This window comes from Vidua macroura, chromosome 6, assembly GCF_024509145.1.
Source record: "Vidua macroura isolate BioBank_ID:100142 chromosome 6, ASM2450914v1, whole genome shotgun sequence".
NCBI classification, from domain to species: domain Eukaryota; kingdom Metazoa; phylum Chordata; class Aves; order Passeriformes; family Viduidae; genus Vidua; species Vidua macroura.
The window spans coordinates 60877335-60902266 of NC_071576.1; the positions used below are offsets into that span (position 1 = coordinate 60877335).

At 40.6% G+C, this 24932-nt stretch overlaps 2 protein-coding genes across 2 annotated transcripts in view; one reads left to right on the forward strand and one right to left on the reverse strand.

The window, feature by feature from the left end:
* Window positions 1-1370: 1370 nt before the first annotated feature.
* On the reverse strand, window positions 1371-9654 carry LOC128809058 (uncharacterized). The gene is made up of 3 exons (XM_053980753.1): window positions 9073-9654; window positions 7565-7752; window positions 1371-1813 (listed from the first exon to the last, which is right to left on the reverse strand). Exons 1-2 carry the CDS (start codon window positions 9652-9654, stop codon window positions 7708-7710), a joined length of 627 nt encoding a protein of 208 aa, XP_053836728.1. The 3' UTR covers window positions 1371-1813; window positions 7565-7707.
* The window catches only part of CSTF3 (cleavage stimulation factor subunit 3), a 47929-nt gene continuing 32401 nt past the window's right edge, over window positions 9405-24932 (forward strand). Inside the window, exons 1-3 of the mRNA XM_053981150.1 lie at window positions 9405-9682; window positions 18401-18502; window positions 18632-18727. Coding sequence (XP_053837125.1) covers window positions 9653-9682; window positions 18401-18502; window positions 18632-18727 — 228 coding nt within the window. The 5' untranslated portion in view covers window positions 9405-9652. The remainder of the gene's footprint in view (window positions 9683-18400; window positions 18503-18631; window positions 18728-24932) is intronic.

Here is a 24932-nt window from a genome sequence, read left to right on the forward strand (position 1 = left end):
ATTGCACTTGGAAATGAGATGGCCACCTCAAATATGCTGTAACCCCATTTTGAGCTAAAGCTTTGCAAACTCCAGCAAGTGACGATTCTTTAGCGTAAGATAATAAAATCTTTGTGAGCTTTACAACTAACTTCTCTAGGATCAGAATTTAATCCAAAGACAAGGACAATCTAAAGAGAAGAAATAAAGATCCAAGATAGCCATGTGGAAAGTACAAACTCTTCAGATGGCATGTTTGGACTTGTTCTTCCTTTAGTAATGGTGAGGCCAGGTCTGTTTTTTGTTTATTTTTATAGTATTTTTCAAAATGCACTCCAATATTAAGCATTCAGCACTCCCTGGAGATGAACTTGACAGTAAATTTCAGTGCTGATTCAAGGGTGCCTATGATTTGAAGGAGATAAATTATACAGGCTTTGCCACACTGAAGATTTTAGCTTTGTAGCTTACAATTTTTTATTTACAAAACTGGCTGAAGAGAAAGCAAAGGGCTACTACACTTCTCTTACTCTATCTATCCCCTTCAAGCTTTGGGTATCTGTTTTAGTCTATAGCAGGCTTAATTCTTATACATTTTGACACTGCATTCTAAATATTGTTTCAAATATGATCACAACATAGTAACACAAATGTTTCTCTGAATTTTGTCATTTTGCAAGTGCCTAAGGTATTTACTTGCCCTTTTATTCTCAGCTTACAATGGGAAACTACATTTATTCAAAATACTTCTAAAATATAAAACAAATTGATTGAATTGAATCCTATATAGTCAGATAATCATTATGAATAATATTTTTTCTGAAGTCACAAAAATAAAAGATAAATAGTTTATCTCAAGATAGTTGCTTGTTTTTCATTCCTCTTTCTTACATTGCTGGAATTTCTCAGTCATTTGTTGCTCTGTGTCACTGGGATGTTTTACTGAAATAGATGGCAATGCTACCAGAAAGCTCTGTCAGATGGCTCTCAGACAACACACTCTATCACCCCAAATGTAGTTTTTGGCCCACATTTGGTGACAATTCAGTTTGTGTTCTAGAACCCTATGTCAAGCAACCAAGATATGAGAAAAATGTATAAGCAATGCCCTGAGTACACAGAAGCAAGAGCACCAAAAAAATAGCTCCTGAGGCCATTCTTAGCTAAAATGTATTTTGATAATATGAAATATTTTAAACTGATTTTTAGAAGAAAAAAACCCCAGAACTTCCAGATGCAGGACTGAAATTGCCTTTCCACACAGACACCTTATGTCTGGGGTTTATAAATGCCTTTGTCCATGCTGTTACCATCGTGTGCTGGGTGTCCTCCTTTTTAAGAGGAGTTAAAGGCAAAACTCAGAACAAATGAAATTCAGCTGGGAGAGAGAAACTGTTTACTCAATTTAATGTATGCACATAGACATAGGCATTTTAAAAAGCTGTAGAGACACTTTAAATGTATTTCATCTAAGCAGTTAATTCTTTCAGCTATCAGTGGTTCTGTGTGAGTGCTGGTGACAGCTGCTCCTGCTTTTAAGTACAAAAGAGAGGGATAAAGCAATCATTAACAGTTTTTAATCCACAGTATTCTTCTGAAGCCTTTGAAAATGTGAGTAGATATGTGTTTGAAATTTATCATAGTTGTAAGGGTCATTTAGCACTGTATTTTAAACCGTGGCATTTTTCTTCATTACTGTTCAGTATTAACATTTCTCACAGTGTTCTCCCTTTTCTGGTGCATACAGCAGTGCTTTTCCTTACAGACTTGAATTTGTTCATTAAATAAAAGATAGGTTTAGGCATGGTTCTTCAACGCTGGTAACTAGTTCCTCCTGTGAGAAAAACAAAAAAAAAAAAAACCCCAAAAAACCTTGTGAATTTATAAACATGAATTCTCAAAGCCAGCTTGAAAAGAAGAGCAGCAAAAGGAAGGAGTGGGATTCATTACGAAACCCAGCAGATAATTGTAGCAAATGCGTATGATGAAGATGAGTCACACAGCAAAGGCTGAAACAAAAGGCAGAGAGAGGACAGAGATAGGGCTGGAGAAAAGCACATCGAGCTAGATAACGCACACAATGCACTCAGTCCTGTAAGTACTGCACACAACCAGCCAAACCTGCTGCCTTTCCATTTCTAAACACAATTACATCCTTTGATGAGCAAATAACTCACAAGACGCTATCACAGTGCCATCCTCCAGTCTATCACGCACAGTCATCAGTTCACTTATCATACTGCCTTAACATTGTCTTCATTATCTGAACCAAGCTGTAAATTGAAGTAGATGAGGCATAAATATTACGATAATTATGGTTTATTTTTTAAAGTTTTTTTTTTATAATGGTGTAAGGTTTAGTTAACTAAACAGATTATTTAATTTTTTTTTTTTTAATTTTGAGTTTGGTCATTTTTTTTGTAATTGTTGTGTGGTTTTATGTATAGATATTGAATTGTTGGAAAGATTCTATCCTTCAGTCTATCACATACGCCCAGTCATCCACTCACCATACAGCCATAACATTGTCTTCATTATCTGAACATTTTTCACCACCACTCGAACATCCCTCCATAACACCACACCACTGGTGCTGCTTTCCACAGCCCCGATCTCACCAGCACACACACGAACAGCAGCCTGGCTCTGTATTCCAAGAATTCCTGCTCACACAGGACTGCAGCAGATGGTTATTTCTTGACTGCACCCTCAAGAAATTAAGGAATAACTTCTTTATTCATCAGGAAGCTCCTGAAAAGAATTTCTTAATAGTAGCGTAGTTGTCACATAGGAACGGATACTGTTCTCCCTAACTAGAAGGGAGACACGCTTTAGACACGCAGCATTTCTGCGAGGAGACAGCAATGGCAGCTTCAGAAGCTGCACAAAAGCATCAGCAGCAACTTTGTCAGACTGCACTGGCACAGCCCATGGACTGCCCTGGTTCTGCTCCCCATGAACGGGAGCGCACTCTGCAGAAAGCACATCTGGGAGCCAGAGCCTTCCATAGAAAGTGCCCTGGTCCTTTCAGCATCCAAACTACAGCCCAGAGCCCTGTTTCTCCCATTCTGTGAGAACAATTGCTGCTTATTGGCTCAAATCTCCTGGCAATATGTTTGTAACTGGGAAATGTGCAGTCGTTGCAATGGGTGCCTGGATTTACAAGGTAATTAGTGTTGACAGTGTTCCCAAACCTACTGTCATGTCTGAGTGGATGGCACTTCCAAACTGTGCTGGGATATACACATCCTTCTGTGCTCATGGTTTCTAACAAATTACAGGGGGGGAGAAAGGGGGGGGGGGGGAAATCAAAGTTGTAGGATTCATTCATTTTCAACCAAATTTACATTGAAAATCTGTTTTTCATATATGGGATGCATACTTCTGATATATAGCAGCTATAGTTCTTTGCTCCAAGGAACAAAACCAAGACAAATGACTGCAACAAGAGTGACAACAGAAAGCCTGAATGATGAGAAATAGACACATCATTTCTGGTCAAGGAGCAAACAAATATAATAAAAATCCAAGGCACCTCATTTTTTCATGTTAAATCACTGCAGGATCATTACATTTTGAGTCATTTCCCCAGGAATTGTCCCTAGTCTTTGGAAAGATGCTACGTGGAACAAGTACTAACTAATATATACGCATTACATTGCCTTTTCTGCCTCATTGCCCTCTGTATGCTAATAAAATGAAATGGCTGTTCCAGAGTAAAAACGTACCCATGTATTATTATTTAAAAACTGTCAAAACAACACGAGGAAAAAAATAACAAATGCACACATGTAACATGAAATGAACTGTAATGCAAGATTTAAGTACAATCAATATATAATTAGAGCTGCCTGGAAGAGGCAATACTTTTCAGACTGTTGACCTGAAGGGTGCTTTTTCTTATATTTAGGCTGAGACATTTCTCTTAAATGAGATTTCAAAATGCAGTGTTTTACTATTTCAGAAATATACCAACAAAGCAAATTCTACTATAGCATGTGGTGATTGGGCTGAGGTATCATTACAGGTTCAAATGCAGTATAAGCTTGGCTAATAAAGAGAACATAAAAGCACCTCCTTAGCTTTGTGCCCTTATTAATTTACTAAAGAATGGCACACAAGAAAACTTGGAATCACTGGTTTAACTACAGAAGACAGCTCTGCTAACATGAATCCCAGCTTCCTACAGGAAAGGGCCCCAGCACTGCAGTTACCATTAAGCACGAGTGTATCTGTCTGCTTGTCTGGTATGATCACCATGGTACCCAGATGCTTTAGAGATAAATATGAAAACACAGTCCTTAATTCAAAGTGCATGCAATCTGTCAAGGTAAATTCACACAGGGGTAAACTCGTAGGGGGCTGGGATTTCATGTGCAGCGTGCAGGTCTGGACGAGGTGACATCAGCAGTGCTGGAGATTCACACAGAGGTCAGGAACATCAGTCATTTCTTCAAAATTAGCTTTGATAGCAATAATAGCCTCATTAGAGACAGAAATGTAGCTTAAGGTGGGACACACAGCACAGTCACCATGGATTTTGAAGGTGAACTGAAGCAAGGGGTATCTTGTGGATCAAGCTGTACACCGTGAATGCAGGAGGAGCAGGTGGTTACTATTCCATTAGACTGGATTTCCAGGATTTGTAAATCAAGTTTGCCTAAAATAAGGAGATTGAAACAATCCCAAACTTTGGTTTCTTTCACATTGCTTCTAAGTTTCTGGGAGCTTGCGATGTACTTGAATCACACAAACAAGCTTTGTTTCATACTAGAAGGAAACAAACTTAGAAGAAAGAAAGAAAGATTCTTATGTAAACACTTGTTTCCTGGAGCTGAGCTTTCAAGCAAAACATCAAACACTAAAGTTGCATAGCAACCTCCCCACCCCCATTACAGGTGGACCGGGTGGCCAGTTCCACCTTTCCTGTTTCTCCAGGCTCCACAAACACAGTGCTTGCATCCGTAGGATTTATGTGGGCAGGGTGAGCTTCCTAGCCGTGGACAACTTGTGTTTAAGAAAACAAGAGTTCTGCCCAAAACACCCTGAGGTGGAAACCTGTGATGTTCTGTGTTCATGTTCTCCAGTACGTTATGAAAATGAACAGCATGTAATGTCTAATAAACTCACTCTTACACATCATCTTATGATGATTGGATTATTCACCTAAGTAGAAGGCATTTGAGTGCAAGCAACAATATGCTTAGATAGTCAATTATTTATTGTTAATCACTAGCATTTTTTGGAAGCACTACAGTACTATATCCACTGATCACAATGAACATTATATTTTGTATCACTGGCTTAAAGGGAGAAGAAACTGCAATCACCACTATGTTTTTTTACGGGGCTTTGTCTGTGTATCTGCAACTAGAGTAAGCAAGCATACACTAGAAAACACCTGAGGCTAAATACTGGTATGCAAAAGCATAAAGCCAATTACAAGTAAGTATGTTCTGCCCCACCTCATTTTGTTCTCCCTTTTATTTGTTGGATGAACTCTGTGCTGCCTACTGGAAAGTTCCCTCTTTGATTTCCAATCATCCCTTGACGACTCTATTTTCCTTCCATATGCTCCTACTTTCTGCCCTTCTTATTAACTGTTAAAACCCTTACACCCAAAATGCGCGTGACTTCTTCCTAAAAGAAGGTAAAGTTAAAATACTTTAAAAATAATTCATCTTTGCAAGCCGTGACTCGACAGCAGGATTCACAGAAAGACACTCGTGATGTCCAACAGCAATGTGGCAGGAAAAAAAATCCTGTAATCCAGACATAAAGCCCCCTGAGTTGGTGCCGTGCCATCTCCCTGCTGGGCGGCTGCCAGGTACGTGCAGCTCGTCCCCTCGCTCCGCTTCCAGCCGAGCCGCGGCGGTGTTTGTCTGCCACCTCCCGGGTGAGTCACAGCGCCGGGGACACCCAGCGGGCACAGCCCGACAGCGACGAGCCACAGGAACACATGCGGGCATGCTAGTGGTCGTTAGGAGCATTTTAACGACTTCAGAAATACTTAGGTTACAAACACGCAAAAATTTGAGAACATTGCAATCGGTGAACTGTGCTGTTATTTGTATACATTACCTCATCTCTCTCCCTCCAGCTGCAAGGCTTCATTTGGACTCCACTTTCATCCAGAATAGCATTTTTCAGTTGGTTTTCTTTTGTTGTTGTTGCTATTGGCTTGGTGGGTTTTTTTTTTGTTTTGGTCCGAGGTGTTCTGTGTGTTGGTTTTTTCAACTTTGTTGTGTAATTTGAAGTTTCCTAGATTTCTACTCTTTTTCTGCCCAGAAATTTTGCCCAGGCAGAGCTGGTGGGTCTCGGCCTCTCTGTGATTTTCAGAGCCTTGGACTGTGTTGCAGCCTGGCAGTGGGCAGGCAGGAATGCCAGAGGAATGGACATGTGGGGCTGACTGTGCCCATCTTGGGGAGCTGATCTGCTCCCAGACTTACACCCAAAGCATTCGGGACATGTTAGACCCACTCTATGTACACTATAAAGGGTACATCCATAAATATCTGACCACAAATCTCAAGGGGAAAAAACAGTGTGACCCTGCCCCTGAGGATACCCAGTTGTTGGCTTAAACAATTTACTGCACTATGTTCACTGCATGTTTCATCCTTAAAATACAGCTTTGACCAGAGAGAGAGAGATCCAGCTTCAGATTTCATTTCATTATGGTAAATTTTTCAAAGAATCCACAAGGCAATATAAATAAACATTGATGAATACTAATAATTATCCACAAAAACAAGAAGTGTTATAGGAAGGCAACAACCACTTGCACTGGGAAAGAATTCTGCATTGAAAACAGAACAAGATTTATAACAAGCTTGTTTGGTTGACATGATGATTATTTATACTTTCCCTAGAAAACTGAAAAAGCTGCTTACAAAAATAAATGAGGCAATACTGTAATAAGTAGCATTAAGTGGTAGACAATTGAAGCAAATGAATTGATGTTGAGAGGCTAGAATTCAATCCTGAACATTTTATTACACTATTAAAATACATTACTGCAACTATGTAATCTGCTGTAATTATTCTTTATTCATTACCCTAGCTGTTCACTGTCCATCCAGCTTTGTTTCCTGCTTATACACTAAATTTCTAAGGTCTTTTCAATCCTATTTCTGCCTTCTCCTCCTCACCACCCAAATCCCCCCAGATGCTTCCTTCCCTCTTGACTACAAACTCCAGCAGTGCCAGTGCAGAGCCCAAGAAAACAAACTCAGCAAAGCCTGTTTGGGTTTTGCTTCCTCCCTCATGTTTGCCATCGATGGTAATTAGGGAGACCTGATTAGTGAGACACAGCTCACTGGATGTCAAATGGGGAGCAACACCAATGTGGCAGAAGGATGAGCTTCATTCTTAATTATGAGCTATGAGAATGTAAATTTAGGCTGCTTTCTCTTTTTTAGTTCACAGCCTCTCCACAGTGTTGTTAATTTAGAAATACAAAAGGGAGGATTATGGATTCTGTAGGGGACCCAGGCACTGCAGAAGTGTCAGCTGAGGAAACACCAGGCCCCACCACGCCCCTGGCCAAGAGCAGGATGGGGTCTCTCAGTTTTCAGGTCCTTACCTTTATACCCTGTGTCTGAAATCCATCTCAGAGGGGAGACAGCCCACAGCCTCCAACAAGCGTGGTGACACTGGTGACACGGTGGGGAGGACAATCTTCAGCATCCTCTGCACTCTGGTGAGATTCAGCACTGACACAGAGATTTAACAGGGCAGCTCAGATCTGAGGGCCTTAAACTGTCTCCAGCACTGAGCAGACACAATCAACATAATAATTACATCTGTGATTGAATCCTTCTGAGAATAAGGTTGCAAACAACGTTTTTAGCAGTTATTGTTGCACAAAACCCATGATTTCATAACTAGCATTAAAAATAAGCTGCTAAAATGCCTTGGGGGACAGGTATGTTGGATAACCACTGCCCCAACTCTGTGAAAGCAGCTTCCTTTCAAATTTGCTTTGCTTACAGTTTGCCAAGACCCTGGCCTGGCAGCCTTTAAGGTTCAACATCTATTTGGGTTCTCATTTTCTCCCAGCTCCAAGTCCCACTGACCTGTAGGTACAGTAGTCTTTAATTCCTGAGCAGCTTCAGATTTTTGATTCCCTCCCAGAGCAGTGTAAGCCACAGGGTTTCCTTGTTATTTCATTAAGTTCCACATCAATGACTGAGCTAAGCATGAATCACTACAGCACAGCAGGCATTAACAATATCCTCCTGCCCTGATATCACAAACCAGCCTGAAATTGCAGTGCAGCCCTTCCAAGCAGCCAGGCCCTGACATTCACAGCAAAATAGAAACCTGGAGAACCAGAAAAAAAGAAATTCAGCCAGGCCAGGGAGGCAGCTGACACTCTGCAGGCCTGGAATAACACAAGCATTGTCTAATTAGAAGTTTCACCAGCATTGCTTCAAGCAATTAATTTGAAGGAATTAGTTCCTGTATAGGAAGTGGAAAAACATTACAAGAATGAACTTGGAAAATTGCAGGGTTTTCGAAAAGGAATTGTATTTATTTCTCAAATAATTGCAACAAAGTAGGCTCAAACCACAAAGTCCCTGTTCTCCAAGGACAGGACAGCTTATCTGCCAAGACATGTTTGTATTTCACTTTTGAAGAATCAAAATTCTGAGAAATGTTACTGCACAATTAGTCAAGTAACTCTTCACTCTCTGCTCCCTTTCTTTTTCCCAGGTGAAGCTTCATGTCGTGTTTTCCTTATGTCCCATCTCCACACATTTCTGTGGTTTAAGACAGCGACTTCAGGAAGATGAGGCAGAAAGGAAAGCCCAGTACTAACACCCAGTTCCTTCATGTATTTCTGTATTACACAATTTTAAGAACACCTACACTGCTCTTGGGAAGGCAGCAAAATCACCTTGGTATCCACCAAGCCTCCTCCCAGATTTTTTTTTTTTCATACAGCAGTTTCCCTGCAGGGGCTGATTCAAGGTCCTTTCCTCACAACAGACTGGTTGGGTATTTCGTAAACAAAATCAAGCAGCTTTAGGGGGAGCTGCCTCCTGCGCCCTTTTGTGACCGCGATCTCAGCCCGTGTTTTGAACTTGCCTCGATTAGCGAGAGCTCTTGTGAGGTGGAAGGGACGGCCCTGAGGCACCGCTGGCGCTGCCCCAGCGCAGGCAAAGAGCCGCTGGAAGTCACCGGACTCCCCCCGTTCCCTCCGTCCCTCTCGCGGGTGCCACGAGCGCGGCTGCAGCGGCTCCCGGGGCCACCCTCAGGAGCGGGCCGGGCATCGCGGCTCCATCCTGCCCGTGTGGGGCAGGAGCGGCTCTGAGGAGCCAGCTCTGCCTCCACGGCACGGAAAAGGAAGGAAGGGACAGGGAAAAGGCAGGAAAAAGGAGAGGAAAAGGAGCGGGGAGAGGAAAAGGAGCAGGGAGAGGAAGCGCCTCCCCGGCGCGGCCTCCCGCCCTCAGCGCCCCGCCCCGCCCCTTCCGGCCGCCCCCGCGCGCCGCGATGACGCACTTCCTCCCGCCAGCCCCGCTCCCCCGCCCCCGGGCCGGAGGTGCCGCCGCCATTTTGCCGCTCTCTCGCTGCCGCTCTCCGGGCGCGGCGGCTGCGGCAGGAGGAGCGCTTTAAAGCAGCTTCAACCCGCTCGGGGCCCCGCGCCCCAGCCCGGTTTGAACGCGCCATGTCCGGAGAGGGAACCGCCGGCGACCAGGTGAGCGGGGGCCCGGTGAGCGCAGGCCGCGCCCTGAGGGAGCGGTGCGGTGTGGGCTCGGCGAGGGCGGGCGTGCGGCGGGGCCGAGCGGAGCGCGGCCCTGCCCCGGGCCCTGAGCCCGGCCGGGGCTCCCCTGCCCTGCCGTCCGTCGGAAGGAGCTCCGTGTGCCCCGCTGGCGAGCGGGGAGCGGAGCCGGGCCTGGCCGGGGGAGCTCCGGCTCTCGGGCCTCGCCTCCCCGGCTCAGTGAGCTGGACAATGGGCGCCCCGGCGAGCTCCTCGGTCGTGGTCGCTGAAGAAAACTGCAGCCCGGCCAGGCTGTTTACAGCGGCAGTTTGCGGTGTTATGTAAAATGAGCGTTGGCTGAACCCAGGCGTTTAATGGAGAAGGCCTCTCCGACTGGCACCACCTGCCTCCAGAATAAAGCATTGTAAAAACACGCTTAACCCTTCAACTGCAAACGATAAACACGCTTTTACTTGACAGAGGGTTTTCTTTGTAGCTCGGCGTTCATTCCGTTTGGTAGGGAGCTGAACTAAAACCCAAGAAGTGCCAGCTCAGCATGAGGAAGAACTGCACGTTCGGGGTGGCAGAGCACGGGAACGGCTGCCCGGAGTTTCCCTCTCTGGACGCGTTCAAAACCCACCTGGAGGCGTTCCTGTGTAACCGGAGTTTGGCTTGGTTTTAGTTTAGTTGGTTTGTTTTTTTTTTTTAATTAGGCTGAAGTCTGTATTTACCCTAACTCTTAATTTATAGGGAGGTATAGAGAGTGTTGTACGTCCACTTCCTTAACCTGGTCTTACTGTGAACGATTTCCAATTTACTGGCAGAGTTTCTCCAAAATGGCTTTTTTAGTAGTTTAAAATCGGTGTTAATTTTTCAGGAATGAAAATTCCTGATCGAGGGAAGAGTTATCAATAACAGTCAAGTGTCTTAGTGGCCAGTGTAGCCTTTAGAAATACTTTTCATCAGGCTGATGCCTTAGGACTTCTTGAAGTGGCTTTTTTTTTTCTTAGAATATTAGTTTCTTACAAAACAGGTGAATTTCTGTATATCTGGGCCTGTACTCCCCCTAAAGGCTGGTGTGTAAGTTTCATAAGATCACTGTTTTGGTGGATGGGGTGGGTATAGGAAATGTGGTGCTCAGAGGGTAAAATACTCCGTTTCTGCCTCGTTAGGATAATGTCCCAAAATTCCCTGTGTGCTCCAGGTTGCTCAGGCTGGTCAGTGTCCTTGGAGTATGTCTGGGCATTCTTCAGAATGGTTCCCTTCATCACGAGATGGATGGCTGCAGAGAAGTGAGAATGTGCCAAATTGTGTTAACTCTGGTGTGTGGCATGTTCCACATTTCATCTCCCCACTCCAGTGTGTTTTCAAGAATGCCTTGATGTTTCATACCTTAATTAAGCTGTTTGCTAAAAGAGCATGTGTGTTTCTATTGTTACTATTTAACTTCAACCATGCTGACTTTAGGCTTTATTTTCTTTTACAAGGGAGAATTTGATAAGCAAAAGGTTTAGTTACTGTCTGTATACTGCATAAAAGTGGCAGGTGTAGTACTGCTATGCCATGTCTCAAGGGTTTAGCATTCCCAAACCTGTAAAGTGTTATTTGCAGCCTGTGTGAAGCATGCAGTCTAACCTGTGACTTGGCCTTTGGGCCATACTAAGGTTCCTTTTTTTGCCCATTATTATTTCTGTGTTCATATTGGATGCACTTCAGATTAAAAAACAGCTCTCATAGGTTGGGTTAATTTTTTTTTTTATTTATACTGACTGCTCCATCCTCCTGATGAAGGCTTCTGGTTTCTGATTTCCTACAAGTCTCTCATTTTGTTATGGTCAGTTACCTCCCTTCCATCAGTTTTCTTCACCTGCCAGCCCTTGTGTTTCTGACAGGCCACATCCAGATCCCAGTGCCTTTAGCAGCACTGCCATGGGGTTTTCAGCACAGAGGCTCCCTCTCAGTCCCTGCAGGGAGCCTGGCTGTGGCCTGCCATGGCTTGAGGGATCCAAATCCAGTGTCCCTGGAGGGGCAGAGCCTGGTGGTTGGGGCACCCACACTGCAGCTGCTCTAGACCAGCCTAGTGCTGGCTGCAAGGCCTCGAGCTTCCATGCACAGGGTTCTGAGGGTTCTAAAGGTGCCTTGCTGTAGGAAACTGAGGCTGGGCAGAGGTGGGATTGCAGCTGCCTTCCTTTTTCAGGTGTCATCTGCAGCTCCCAGCTCTGAGATTGGGGTGCCCTACATGGAGCAGTATGAAATGGGGACTGCACAGTTAATTTGCATCTGTGCTGTGCATAAAATGTAAAAATGCGAGAGTGAGAAAACTTTGAGAAGGCAGAGCCCACTCTCAGGCAGGGAGTTGTGCATCTTGATTCCCAGATGCCAGCTTTTGGAAGGCACTGCCAGAAAGCAGCCAGGTGAATAATAAATTTCCATGCTGTCTGCAGCAAGTACAGAGCTGTGCTGGTGTAGGAAAGAAGAACAGTGTGGAATGCTGATTGTAGGAAGAGAGGGAGGGAAAAAGGGAATGGAAGGTTTAAGACATAGGTGGGCTTTAGGAGGCTTTATTGTACCAGGTGCAGTGCAGTTGAAACGTGGCTTTACCACCTTTAGGCCAAGCTTAGCTCCAGGAATTTTTGGGCTGCTTGACTGAGTGGATCAGGAGCCTAATGCTATGTAGGTTGTCTTCTCATTATGTTATTGTAGAACAGACTGGAGCAGAAGGACAAAGAAATACAATGCAGCCACAATTCTTGGAGTATGTGTTAAATTCTTGCTCTGTGTTAACTGTGCTGGGCCCAAATTAGTCCTGAAGAACCAGTTGAATCATGTGAGGACTTAAAATCTGTCAGGCCCTGCCACACTTCTGGTGAGGCCTGCCTGATGTTTAGCCAACCAGAATTTCCAGGGTCAGTTTCTGGAATACTAAACACCCAGCCCTGTGTGTGTCATAGAAATGCACTTTTGTAGACTGCAAGGCTGCTGCATCTGCCAATGTTTGCCAGAAAATTCCGTGACAGGCTCTTCCCAGCCTGATGTGTCAGGGTTATAGAGAGCCCATGCTTGCACCTATGGATGTCTTGACATTTTTGTGGTGTTTTATGTACACATCTAGATTCATTTCAGTCATGCTGCTTGTTTCACGTGCTTACTAACAAAACCTAAATTCCCCACTTTTTTCCCCACACTTCATAAATACTTGCCAGGCATCAACTTCATCTGAAGATCACATAACATTTGCTTTGCCCCTGCATTAGTGCCTTCCAATCTTTTAAGGTTAGAACATGCATTTCACACTCCCAGTTAGTGTTTCTAAGATATATACCCCAGTCTGTGATGCATTTTTTATGTTACATGAATATGGATCTGGTCTAAGACTAAGCTGTGGGAAAAAAGATGTCTGTGTTGCCTCTGTGACTATAGAAAATCCCTCAAAACCAGTTTGTTCTGGTTTCTTGATGGTACTTTTGTCCCTTTTGATTCCTTCCTCTCTTTGTCTTGTGTCTGTTTGATGTGGTACATCATGAAAGTTTCTGCATGCTAAAGACAATAGTAAATGTTGTAGTTAACTACAGCTTAGTATTTTAAAAATAGATGTCACTGAATGCGTGCTGAAAGATTTTTCTTGCAGGATTGTGTGGGTTTAACATCACAGGAAGAGGCATTTTAGAGAAACCTCTTTAAGAGTAGACAGAATAAGTACAAGTGTTGGTGAAGGAAAGCTCCTGAGTTTGTAATGCAGTGATGTAATGACAATTTTTACACAGTTGTAAATAAATCATAACTTGGGTGTATTTCCAGAGTCAGTATGTTCCAGGTATGCCAGTAAGAAGTTCAGGTGAAAAATGTATCAGTCCAACATTTGGGAAACAGTCCTATGAGGAAAGAATGGTAGTCATTACTAATCTAAAACTTTCAATTTATCTGGAGTTTTGAGCTCACATTATGTTGGGATGGGGTAGTACTTGCAAAAGGAACTTTTTTTGGTCAAGATTAATTTGCTGGGCTATGCCTTCTCCTGGTGATCCAGTCTTAAAGGACACAATTTTTTCAAGGCTGTTCACAGTTGAAGTGAAGTAGTGAAGTGAAGTGAAGTAGTCATGGCATTAGAAACATTTAAGCAAGTGCAAGCTTTGATAAGCTGAAACTGCAGTTCCCCCAGGAAAGGGATGTGTTGCTGAGGAAAGGATTGTAAAACTTGTTTTTCTCTGCACATGCAGCTTTAAATAAACTTTAGGGGAAGAAATCCTTAGACTAAACCAACCTGTAAATTTAGCAAACTGGACAACTAATATTGCTTATTAATTTGCATATTAATATATTTGAAATTTCATTCATTGGGTCTGTTACAGGCCAGGCTGTGCTAAAGTGTGCAATACCCAGCCAAAACCAGCAAACTGGCTTCTGTCTTAACAGCCAGAAACCTCTTTTTGGACATGAAAGCAATTTGCCTAAAGTAGCCATTAAAATTCCTGCCTTTTTGTATACAACAGCTCCTCCTGTGATGTTAAACCCATATAATCCTGCAAGAAAAATCTTCTTTGGTTTGTAGAAGTTCTTATTTCATAATTAGTGGTAGTTTCTAAAGCATCTTGAGCTGGCCACTTCATGGATATAGCAGGTGTTTTAAACACATTTCCTTTTCACTGCAGAGGATCCTTTTGTGGAAACAGAAGGATGCCTTAAACAATTGGATGTATTTAGTCTTGCAAATAATTTATAGGTGTTTAGGTATTTTCTTAGACACTTTGGCATCATGAAGATTCATTCAAGAGACCTGATGAAACTGTTTATTTTAGGAATATGGTATAAACCAAGAATATTCCCTTGGTGGTGATTGATAAATAAGCAAATTCTAAAAGTGAACTTTAGTTCCTCTGATTTTGTTCCCTCAGGCATTCTTTATGAATTCAGAATTGGATTTTGTCTAGTTGATCTGTTTTCCAGGAAGGAGCTGCTAGATCCCTTCCTGGAAAACTTGGGTTTAGGTCTCTTCAGATTTTGGAAAGATCTTTTTATACTTCTAGTGTCTGTGAAACTTCAAATCTGTTGCTATTTGTCAGTGTATAAATAATAAAAAGGTAATTGTGAACTGGACTACATGGTAATAATCTGTAGAAAACCCTAAGTGCTAAAATAATTCCATGACTTTGAAAGAGTTGTTCATGGGATAGGATCAGGATGATGTGGAGGTCTGCTGAACATAGTTAACAAAAGCAGAGGAAAAAAAGTGTTTTTACAGTCTGTGTGCAGTATTTTTTTCAGGTAGTAAAGGAAAGTTAAAGGCAGTGTCTGATTAGGTTCAGTTTGGTGGTATTCAACCTGGTCTAAGTTGGGGCTGCTAGAGTCTTGAATGGTTTTGCTGCATCTGGTCCTGAAACCAGGGTGTTGAACCACTAGGAAGTTAATCACTTTTCTAACAAGATTATTTTTCTGCTGATTTAACTGCCTGAACTGATGTGCTACAGGATGAGCTTACCTGGAAATGCTTATCTAGGGGCAGGATAATGGCACTGAACACCCAAGAATTCTATGTTCACATAGAGAGAAAAACATAATCAGAAGCTGTATGCCCTTGAACTGTGATAGCAGCAGCTGTAAGCACAAATTGCAGGTAACATAAAGTTCTCAAAACTAGGATCACATGTCTTCCTGGCTGTGGCTGAGTTGGGTTAAAAGTCAAACTTGTGGTTCCATTTTGCTGTGTGCTTGCAGTAGATGTTAGTCCTCACAATGGGTGTTTGTTCACACACCCAGTTCTGGCAAAATGGTCAGAAAATCCTAAGTGTTGGTTCCTGCAGAGTATTAGGAGTGGTTATTTGTGCAAATGCAGTGAGGCCTTGTTTGTGCTCAGGACATGGATTGACGTGCAGTGCAGCGTGTCCCTGAGATGTGGATGGCTTTGGTCAGTGCTGGAGGTGGAGAGGGACAGAGAGAGAGTTCTCACTGGCTTTGAGAAGTTGAGTGTTTTCTTCTCTGTGACCTAAGGTCACAAGCAAGTCCAGGCAGCCCAGTTTAAAACTGTGATCATCATAGAGTTATTTTCAGTTCTGTGGGGTGCCTATAATTTTTCCTGTATAACTGAGTGGAGAACTTCATCTGCTGCTGCTAAACAATTATTTGCCAATTTAGAAAATCAGTCGTTTTTATTTTCCAGTAAAATAATTGTGCTTCTTGTACAGATTGATTCATGTATCAAACACACAAAATTAATTTAAGATTGCTGTGCTTGTGCATCTTATCCCCATCTAATTTTTGCTGAGCTGTTTCTGCCTTTCTGAATGTGACCCTGTATCTGCATAGGTGAATCGAATTCCTGGAAGTCTTAACTCAGCTGCCACTGCAGTGAAATGCTTTTTTTTTTGTCACCTGGAAAGATTTGAGGAAATACAACTAAACTACTGCTATAATAGTGCTTAAGTGGCCCATTCTACTTTACCTTGTTTAAAAGTCAGTACTTACTGACTCACACCTCCAAGGGCAGGACCTTGTAGTTTTTTTTTTTGTAGGGTAGGATCCTTTTTGTTGTAGCAGACATTAATGGTACTTCTGTCTAAATGTATCCAGAATAATTTATTTGAGACAAGTAGATTTCACTGGGGTGGTTATAGTCAGGAGCAGTGCTTCCTATTGATGTTGATTTATTTGAATTAGTGCTTTATTGAATAAACAACATTTCAGCTTTGGGTCACCTGTAGGGGTAGCTTACAGAAATAGTTTAAACTTCAGAAATTTCAGTTTCAGTGCTGTTTCAGGAAGCTGAATAATGTTTATACAAGTCATTTGGGAAGAAATAAAACCACTAGTTCATTAATACTGTTTTACATCTTAAGACTGTATCAGTTGAACTACTACGGAATCAAAAGGGGGTGTAAAACTATTTATATGGCAGTTTATAAATGTTCTACTTTAGAGCTGACAGCTTTGAGCAACTTTGATTTTTAAATCAAATTAATTTTATAATAGTTTAATGTGGGACTTGATAGTTATAGTTGCCTTCCAAGTTACACTGCTGTGCATTAATTAGTGTTAAGAATTGCTTGGATTGCTTGAAAAGTGAATCAAAAGGAGTAAAGGTCTTTAAACACCTATAAAGCCCAGGCTACTGTTTTTTTTCTTTTCCCTTTATTGCATATCTGCCTCTACATGTCCATTTAACAGTTCTGCAATCTTTTTGAACTTTTTCCCATTTTATAAGTAGTTTTATTAAACAATGTCTTTAAAGGGATATGCTTTGAATTGTATCCTACTAGTAGGACTGACACAAAAACTGGTAATGCTGAAAAATATTCAGAACTAGTGTAGTTACCTTCTGCTTCTTGTTCTGAAGAGTGATGGCACCTTTGAGAGAAAGGAGTGTTGCTTCTCTCTGTGCTGTTTGTTTTTTTCAGCTTCAGAATATGCCTTGACCTGCTGGGGCAGGGAGCTTGGACCAGGTGACCCACTGTGATCCCTTCCAGCCTGCCCCATACTGGCATTCTGGAACCTAGACCCAATATTAAGAATTAAAACAAATTCCTTGAAATAATATTTTAGCAAGTGACAGGGGTTTGGATTTTTTTTTTTTTTTTTTTTTTTTTTTTTTAGAATTCTCTGCGAATTTTTAGATTTATTTTTTAATATATCAGTCATACTGCACTCTACATTAGAGATGAATATTCTAACAGTAATTATGTAGTGAAATTGTAAAATTTCACCAGCAAGGTCTCACAGTAACAATTTAAGGATTACTATTGTTACATCTCACAAAGGCAAGAATTTAGTTGGTATGGTTTTTGTATTGCTGTTATCTGCCTAAGAATGAGGCAGGTTTTCGAAGGTAGTAGTAAGTGGTTTGGAGTACTGGTCAGAACAACATTTCAGGGTTAATAAATAAACTTCAGCTCATTTAGGGTTGGAACAAGCATCTGTTTTAAGGATGTCTGTACGTGATCTTCACACAGTAATTTTTTATTCTACTTTGTGTTAACAATGTTGGATCTAGGAAAAAAAAACCCTGAAAATAATAAAGCAAGTTATTTCCAAAAGTGCTTGAAAGTAACTATGTTAACAAGTTTGCATGCAATTTGGTAAAGCTTTTAGCCTCAAAAAAAGCTTTTAAACTTTAATAGGAATATCTGAGTGTTTTAAAAAAACAACAAGGTGGCTTTAGTGCCAAAACTACAGGGAGGTGTCTGTAGGATTGAAGAGATTGGAAAGTGAGCAAAGAAATTGTATTTGGATAGTGTGTATCTGTTCCTGCTAAACCATCATCTCCTGGTTTTCTTGTTGAACTGTGATACCAAATACCAGCTGTTCTCCATGTGCAGAATGACTCCTGGATAAACTGGATTTGTTTGCCTGAGCTCTGTAATAGAAATACTGGGCTGAATTTACTTTTTGCATCTTAAAGTTCCAGGTTGGTAAAAATGTTTAAAGTTCATAGTGCAGTAAATATCCCAGCAAACTCAAATTTGTTTTCATGTTTTAGAGACATTGAATTGGTTTAGTCTAACATCTTGGTTGATGTCCACAACATGCAGAACTTGTGCTAAGTGTGCATTATCTTCCTGGGACAACTTGTTTTCCAGCCGAATTCCAGTTTAGAAACTTCCTCTTAAAGCTGAGCTGTGGAGTGTTACACTGTGAGAATGTTATCTTTAGCATGACTGTGTAGGTGGGACAGAACTTTTCAAACACTGCTTGTGATCTCTTATGTCTTCTTTTTAATTTTTCTAGACTGCTGAATATGTCCCAGAAAAAGTGAAGAAAGCTGAAAAGAAACTAGAAGAAAATCCATATGACCTTGACGCTTGGAGCATTCTCATTCGAGAGGCACAGGTTTAGTGATATAGGATTACATTTCCTTATCTATGGTCCACTCACACTATTTCGTTCTGGAGTAAAATCAGCATATTCATTTACATAAATCATAATATTGTAAATGCTGTTTTGATTTTCAATTTTTAGAATCAGCCTATAGACAAAGCACGGAAGACCTATGAACGCCTTGTTGCCCAGTTCCCCAGTTCTGGCAGATTCTGGAAACTGTACATTGAAGCAGAGGTTAATATTTTTACATTTTTTTCTTACATAACATTTCATAGGATTTTAAGTTTATATTTTTATAAGCATGAATAAGATAGGCACATAATATCTAGGGGAAAGGGGATTTTAAATATGCCTTGCCTTTATTTTGTAAAATAGGTACAAAGGAATGATTAAAATGAATTCTAAAGTATTGGGTCTTTCATGAGTTGATGATTGTTGCATTATGGAATTGCAACAACATTAAAACTGTTTCAATGGTATTGGAGTGCTTTAGCCTTTTATTTGCTTGTCGTGTCAATTTATTGCCTCCCGTGTCATTTACTTAGAGGATTTTTCTTTTTATTTACACATACAAACTTATTTGAGTGACTTTCTCTGAATATTTGGTTCTTTTATTTTTATTTTTTTTTTGCTTTCTTAGGGAATTGAATGTTTCTGTGAACAGTGCTTGCAGGGAGGGTGTGGGGATGGAAGCTAATTTCTGGAATGAAAATGCATTAGCCCAACTCATTAGCTTTTAAAAATCCCAACAAATTGTGGTTGTTTCCATAACTGGGTAAGATATCACTGAGTGCATTGGTCAGTTGAACTGCCTGTAATGACATGCCATGAAATTCCCTGTATAATCATGGGGGAGGGGGTGGTGGTGTTCATTTTGGTTTGATTCCTTTCTGTAGCTGGTATTTAATACTAATACACGTGGTTTCTGTGAGCATCTCCTGGCTGCACATTTTCCTTGAGACAGATTTTCTGTTTGCTGAACTTCAGGGGTGGGGACCTGTATTCTGTAGATGAGAAATTAGCTCTTTTTCTTCCATTTGATACGAAATTTCATTGCATAGTTATCATATCTTACTGTACATTAAATTACATATCCAGAAATGTCTGGCAGTAAATTTTGAAGATACGGAAAATTGGGATCATGGGAATCTAGCAGAAATTTTTCTATTGCAGTTTACAGTAAGATGCTGTAGGGCAAAAGAGTGCCATCTAATTTGAATGCTACCAAATTAAATATATATATATGAGTTTTCACTATCTTGTTTGTAGCAGTAGTTAGAATGTTGGTGTTTATTCATGTTTGGGAGATTGCAAATGGACTAACATACAAATACATATTTTTCCTTTTTTGGACCCTGCAGCCAAATCCATTAGCCTCTTGTACCCTGAATTTTTTTGCTACAGGTTCTAGTTTTCACAATCTAATCTTATTTCATAATTGCATTAAATGACCTGATTTCTGTGCTTTTTTAAAACCTTTACCTTTGCCATGCCTCAAATTTAAGGGTTGAGTAAGGCCATCTCAGAAAGCCAGTACTATACTGTATATCCTTCAGCAGAAAGTCCTGTTGTCAGTGTAAAGCTTCCTGTCATAAACCACATTCAGAGATAACTGACAGACGTCACCTCCCCTAATTTATAATCTAAGAGTATTTAGGAACCTTAACAGTGGCAAACTTGTAACAGTCTAGGGTAGAATTTTTTACCTGTTCCTTCGAGGAGGGCAGATCAGCACCTCAGCAGTTACAGGTACCAGGGAACACGAGGTAAATCTGAGAGGGAAAGAATTGTCATAACCATCATCAGTTCTTGTGTGTCTGCTTATTAATACACTTCAAATATTAGAGACATGGAATATATAGTTCTGTTATTCAAAACAATGGAAAAATAGGAACTGTAAATTTCTGGTAGAGATTACACCTGAAGAGGGTTATATTTGAAAGAAATGTAAGGAGGTAATTTTCAGAAATTTATCTTTTATCTTAGCCAAATTTTTAAAATCCCAGTTACGACTTAATTTTCAACTTTCCTAGTTGCAGTAACACATTACAACTGATAAAGCGGCCAATTTACGAATGGAGCAATATGCTTTTCTTTTTCTTTTTAAGCATATGTGAGCATATATAGCTGTAAGTTGAAATAACTTATGTCCAAATTCCTCTCTAAGAAAAATACCCTCACACAATTGGGCACCGTTGTCAGTGTGGTTTTCAGTTACATATCATTTGTACAGTCCATCTGGGTGAATTCAAATGAAAATGCTTTAGCAAGCGTTCTTCAAACCTTGTGGTTAAATTAAGACTTGAGTTAATATTTGAAGGCTGAGTAGAGGAATTCTGTTCAGACTTCTTTTATTGCAGCCTTAAGGTGTACAAGGAGTATAAGGAAAGTATTTTCCAAAAGCTTTTTTCCTTGGCACTTTTAGTAGTCTACTCCGGCTAGAAAGCTTTTCTTGGGCTGTTCAGAAGTATATAACTTTCTAGCCATGACTTAGTAAAATAAACCTGTGGTAGATCTCCAGCACTGCTTTCAATTTACTTTTGCTGCCTCATTACTGAAGTCTGAAAATTGCAAAATCTACCTGCATTTCCTCTGATGTCAAAACAAGTATTTTACTCTTTAACATGAAAATGTTTCCTCTTTGCATCCCGGAAAGACAAAAAGAGGGAGGGAAGTGGGGGTTCTTTTCTAGCAGTTTGTCTTTCACTAGAGAATTTTGCCCTCTGAAAGACATAAATCAGAGCTGAATGTTACCTATTTGTGGTGTATTGGAAGATGAGCCAGGGTGAGGGTTATGAAAATGGCCTTATGAAAAAGAAATTAGCCCTTTAACAGCTGTACTCTCAAAGTTGTTAGAAGTCTTTAAATTCCCCTTTATCTGACTTAACAAATGTGTTCTCTGTAGTCACTTCCAGTCTTCAGTAGAAATTGATAAACTATCTGAACAATAACTGCATGTGCCAGTTCCTTTTGTACTGGATAACTTGCAAGTGCAGGCCTTAGTGCTGTGATTACCTCTTGGTTTTATGACTCTGTTTGTTCAGCTCACTGACTGTTCTGCTTTTTGTGTATGACTGTGATCCTTAGTGGAATATAGTGGAGAGCAGTGCTCAGCACTCAGTGTATCATCCAGCTCACCACAGCTGGTACACAGAGTACCAAAGTAACCAAATACTTCACATTTAGCATTTTGTGTGCCAAGCACTGATTTCTATGCTCTGCTCTCTGTATTGTGACTTGTTAGGTAGTCAGTAGAACATGGAGATTAATTAGGAAGAGCATGCTTTGACAGTTTGTTAATGGGAATTACACTATTAAAGTTGAAATTGATGAAAAAGTTTGGATTCTTGCACTGGTTCTTATTTCTTCTGACCTTCAAAGAAGAATTACAGGACTTAGAAATAATATAAGTGGATGAAGCAACTCTCAGTTCACAGCTGGTTTTGGGTCATACTATTTGAACATTTAAGTAGAGTTTTGGATTTGATAAGTATTTAAGCAAGTAAAATAGTTAACTTGCTATTCTGCATCTCTTAAAATTTAGCAAGTGGAACAGTAGTGCTATTCTTCCCAAACTCTTGTTCTCTCTAGTTTCCTAAAGTACACTTCTCTTCTGATACCTTTCTCATAAAAACCTCCTCTCAGAAAACTTGACTCGATTCACATGGCAGTGCCTCTTTCACAGTTGTATAAAGGAGTGTCAAAGTCTCAGCCCCATGTGTGCCATAATATTAAATTCATAGATCACACGGTCTGGACTCTAGCCTGCTCTGCTGATGTGCTGTGTCTCCTTGGGTAAGTTATTTAACCTGTTTGCCATTATGAAACAGATACCTACCTACCTCACAGGGTTGTTGTGAGGCTGCTTTAGTCATTAAAGTGCTTTTGGCACCTGCCTAAAAGGTGCTACAGAAATGTGAAAATAAATCCACTTTAATACCCTGTGATCCCATAGGCCCAGCTGTCTGTTACTGTTTCCTTTGTCACTGACTGACTGAACCTTCTTTTAGATACAGAAAGACCTGATAATGCTTTTCATGCTCATGAAAGAACATTTACTTTGCCAGTGTCTTAAGTACTTAAGTAGTTCTGAAGCAAACTTTTTAAGTTGCCTTTTTTTTCTCTGCTAGTTTCCTTTGAGAAATCACCAGGTTGAAAAATCCTCTTAGGCACATTTATTAAACTGTTTTCACATATTTGCAACATTTTTTTAAATTATCTAAGGAATTTTTAGTTCCAGTTACTCTGAATGGAAACTTTCCTCTCTGTCCTGAATGCTTCAGGCCAGTTCACACCACACCTTTTACCTTTTTTGAGTGTACAGCATTATATCCTGGTCACTTTGAACATTGTTAGTAGGGGTTGAAAGGTTGCCATAATTAAAGACATAAAAATCATATCCAGAAGACAGTGGTGGCAAATAGCTCAAGTCTAGAAACAAGAAATACAAAGCTGGTAACATGCATGTAAAAGGTTTGGCTGTTAATATGTATTTTTTGTCTTGAGAATTTTGCAAGTAAGACTCCTGTGTTATTGCTTGTCCTAAAGAAATGCAACCAGATACATTTGTTTAGATAACTTCTATTTCCTGTGGACATTTTGAATTTTAAATGTCTTGGTAACAAACAGATGCTGTGTGAGGATTCAGGGGGTGGGACCACAGCTTAGGGTTGATTGTTTTGCATTTCATCATATGCAATACATCAGTATCTTTAATCCATGTAATTCACACTGGTGTGGATACTAGTCAGAATGTATCATTTAACGTACTTGTATATGAAAAATGTAAATAAAACCATTTAGAAAAATGATTGTTTTTGTTTAAAATGTCTGTGTTTCTTCAAAGCATTTTCTTCCCCTGTTTTACTTTAGTCTACTTATGAATTCAGAAAGGAGAATGTTGTACATGCCACCAGAATTCTGCATGGGGAAAAATGGGAACTGACTTCTGTCAGGATGAAGTTGGAATGATCAGAAGTCAAAGTAGAATAGACTTCTTGCCTGAGATTCTGTTTAGTGGTACTTTCAACTGGATATATTGTGTGTATCACCAGCTGATCTTAGTGAATTTCTTAGTGGAAGGCATCCCCATGATAATCCATGCCCACCCCACTAGCCAGCCACATTTCTCATGGTGAGCTGCTTTGAGAAACTGCTGTACAGGTGCTCTGTACAAATACCCATACTGCACAGTCTTGACTGCCTCAGTCTGAGATTTTCAATCTTTTTTACAACTGTATTATTTATGATCTTTTCTTATTCATGTGTGGACTTGTTCCATTCCTGTTAATAAATGTTGTTCTGTCTGTGTGATTATTGTAGACTTGCACTAGAAAGTGAATGCACCTTTTTCCTGTCTTTTCTGCTGAAAGTGTCAATACAGGTGTGTCTACATCTTGCATAGTTCCCCTGGTCCTACAAGCTGTGTAATATCTGAAAGCTGCCCACATACTGACACTTGTAGTTTGAGAAGATGTGTGCAGTACAACACTAGTGGGTTTCTTCATAATTCTATTTGCTGTATTTGATCATTAAAAATCCTATGGGGAAGTTTTAGGACATTTTTGAAGTGGAAGCGATGCCTAATGAAGAGATTACTCTGAACCCTCTTCTGTAGTGTGTTGCTATTTACACATGAATAAACACAAGCTACTTCCTGTTCTGTTGTATTCTTTCCATGTGGGGTGACAGAAATATATCCCTGTTAGCCACGTTAGCTATATGCTCTTGTTCACAACACTTCTGAAGTCTCACTTTCAAATGTGACAAGGACAGTGAAAACTTGCTGTGTGCTTTCTTCTGTTGAAGTCATTCATTGATCCTTCGATATTTTGAGGGGGGAATCTGTGTGTCAGGTCAGGCACAAACTTGGGCTTCTTATGTCTGAACATGAAAGAACCCGAAGTAAAAACAGGTTTCTTGTGTATGCTGTATTTGCTATGGATTGGTTCTCCATCTGCTTGGGAGAGGGAAACTGTAATTGTAATCTGTGATTCTTTTCTATATCTCTTCCAGCTGCCAGCTGGTTGAGTTTCCTGATGTTCTTTATTCAGATTTTGAGAAGCATGATGGTTGAGAGAACACTTTCCGTTAAACCTTCTCTGCTAGTGCTACTACATAAAATAATATGTGACTGTTTGCTGCAGAGTCTTTACAGACTGTGGGAAGGCTTTGAGTCGTGGCTGGGATGAAATCCAGTGACTTTTCTTAGCTGGAAGGTCTGTAGAAGCAAGCCCTTCCCCATGGCATTCCTGTGTTCTGTTAGTACCAATGGTCTTCATTTACACGTGTGCTTTGGGTTTCCCCCCTTGTTTTTCTCTTGATTTTTCTCACCAGGGGCTTCAGAATGATGAGTGCTCCATATCCAGTGACAGTTTTGATTTCTGCAATGACATGTTGTGTACCTAATATCCTATGACTTTTTTTTTTCTATTTCTTA

Excerpts from the sequence above, each read along its gene's own strand:
- LOC128809058 (XM_053980753.1), bottom strand. The coding sequence starts at position 9,654 with ATGGCGCGTTCAAACCGGGCTGGGGCGCGGGGCCCCGAGCGGGTTGAA. Across the intron at positions 7,753-9,072 it reads AAGAGCTCTCGCTAATCGAG|TGCTGGAGACAGTTTAAGGC; the intron begins GCAAGTTCAAAA and ends GTGTCTGCTCAG.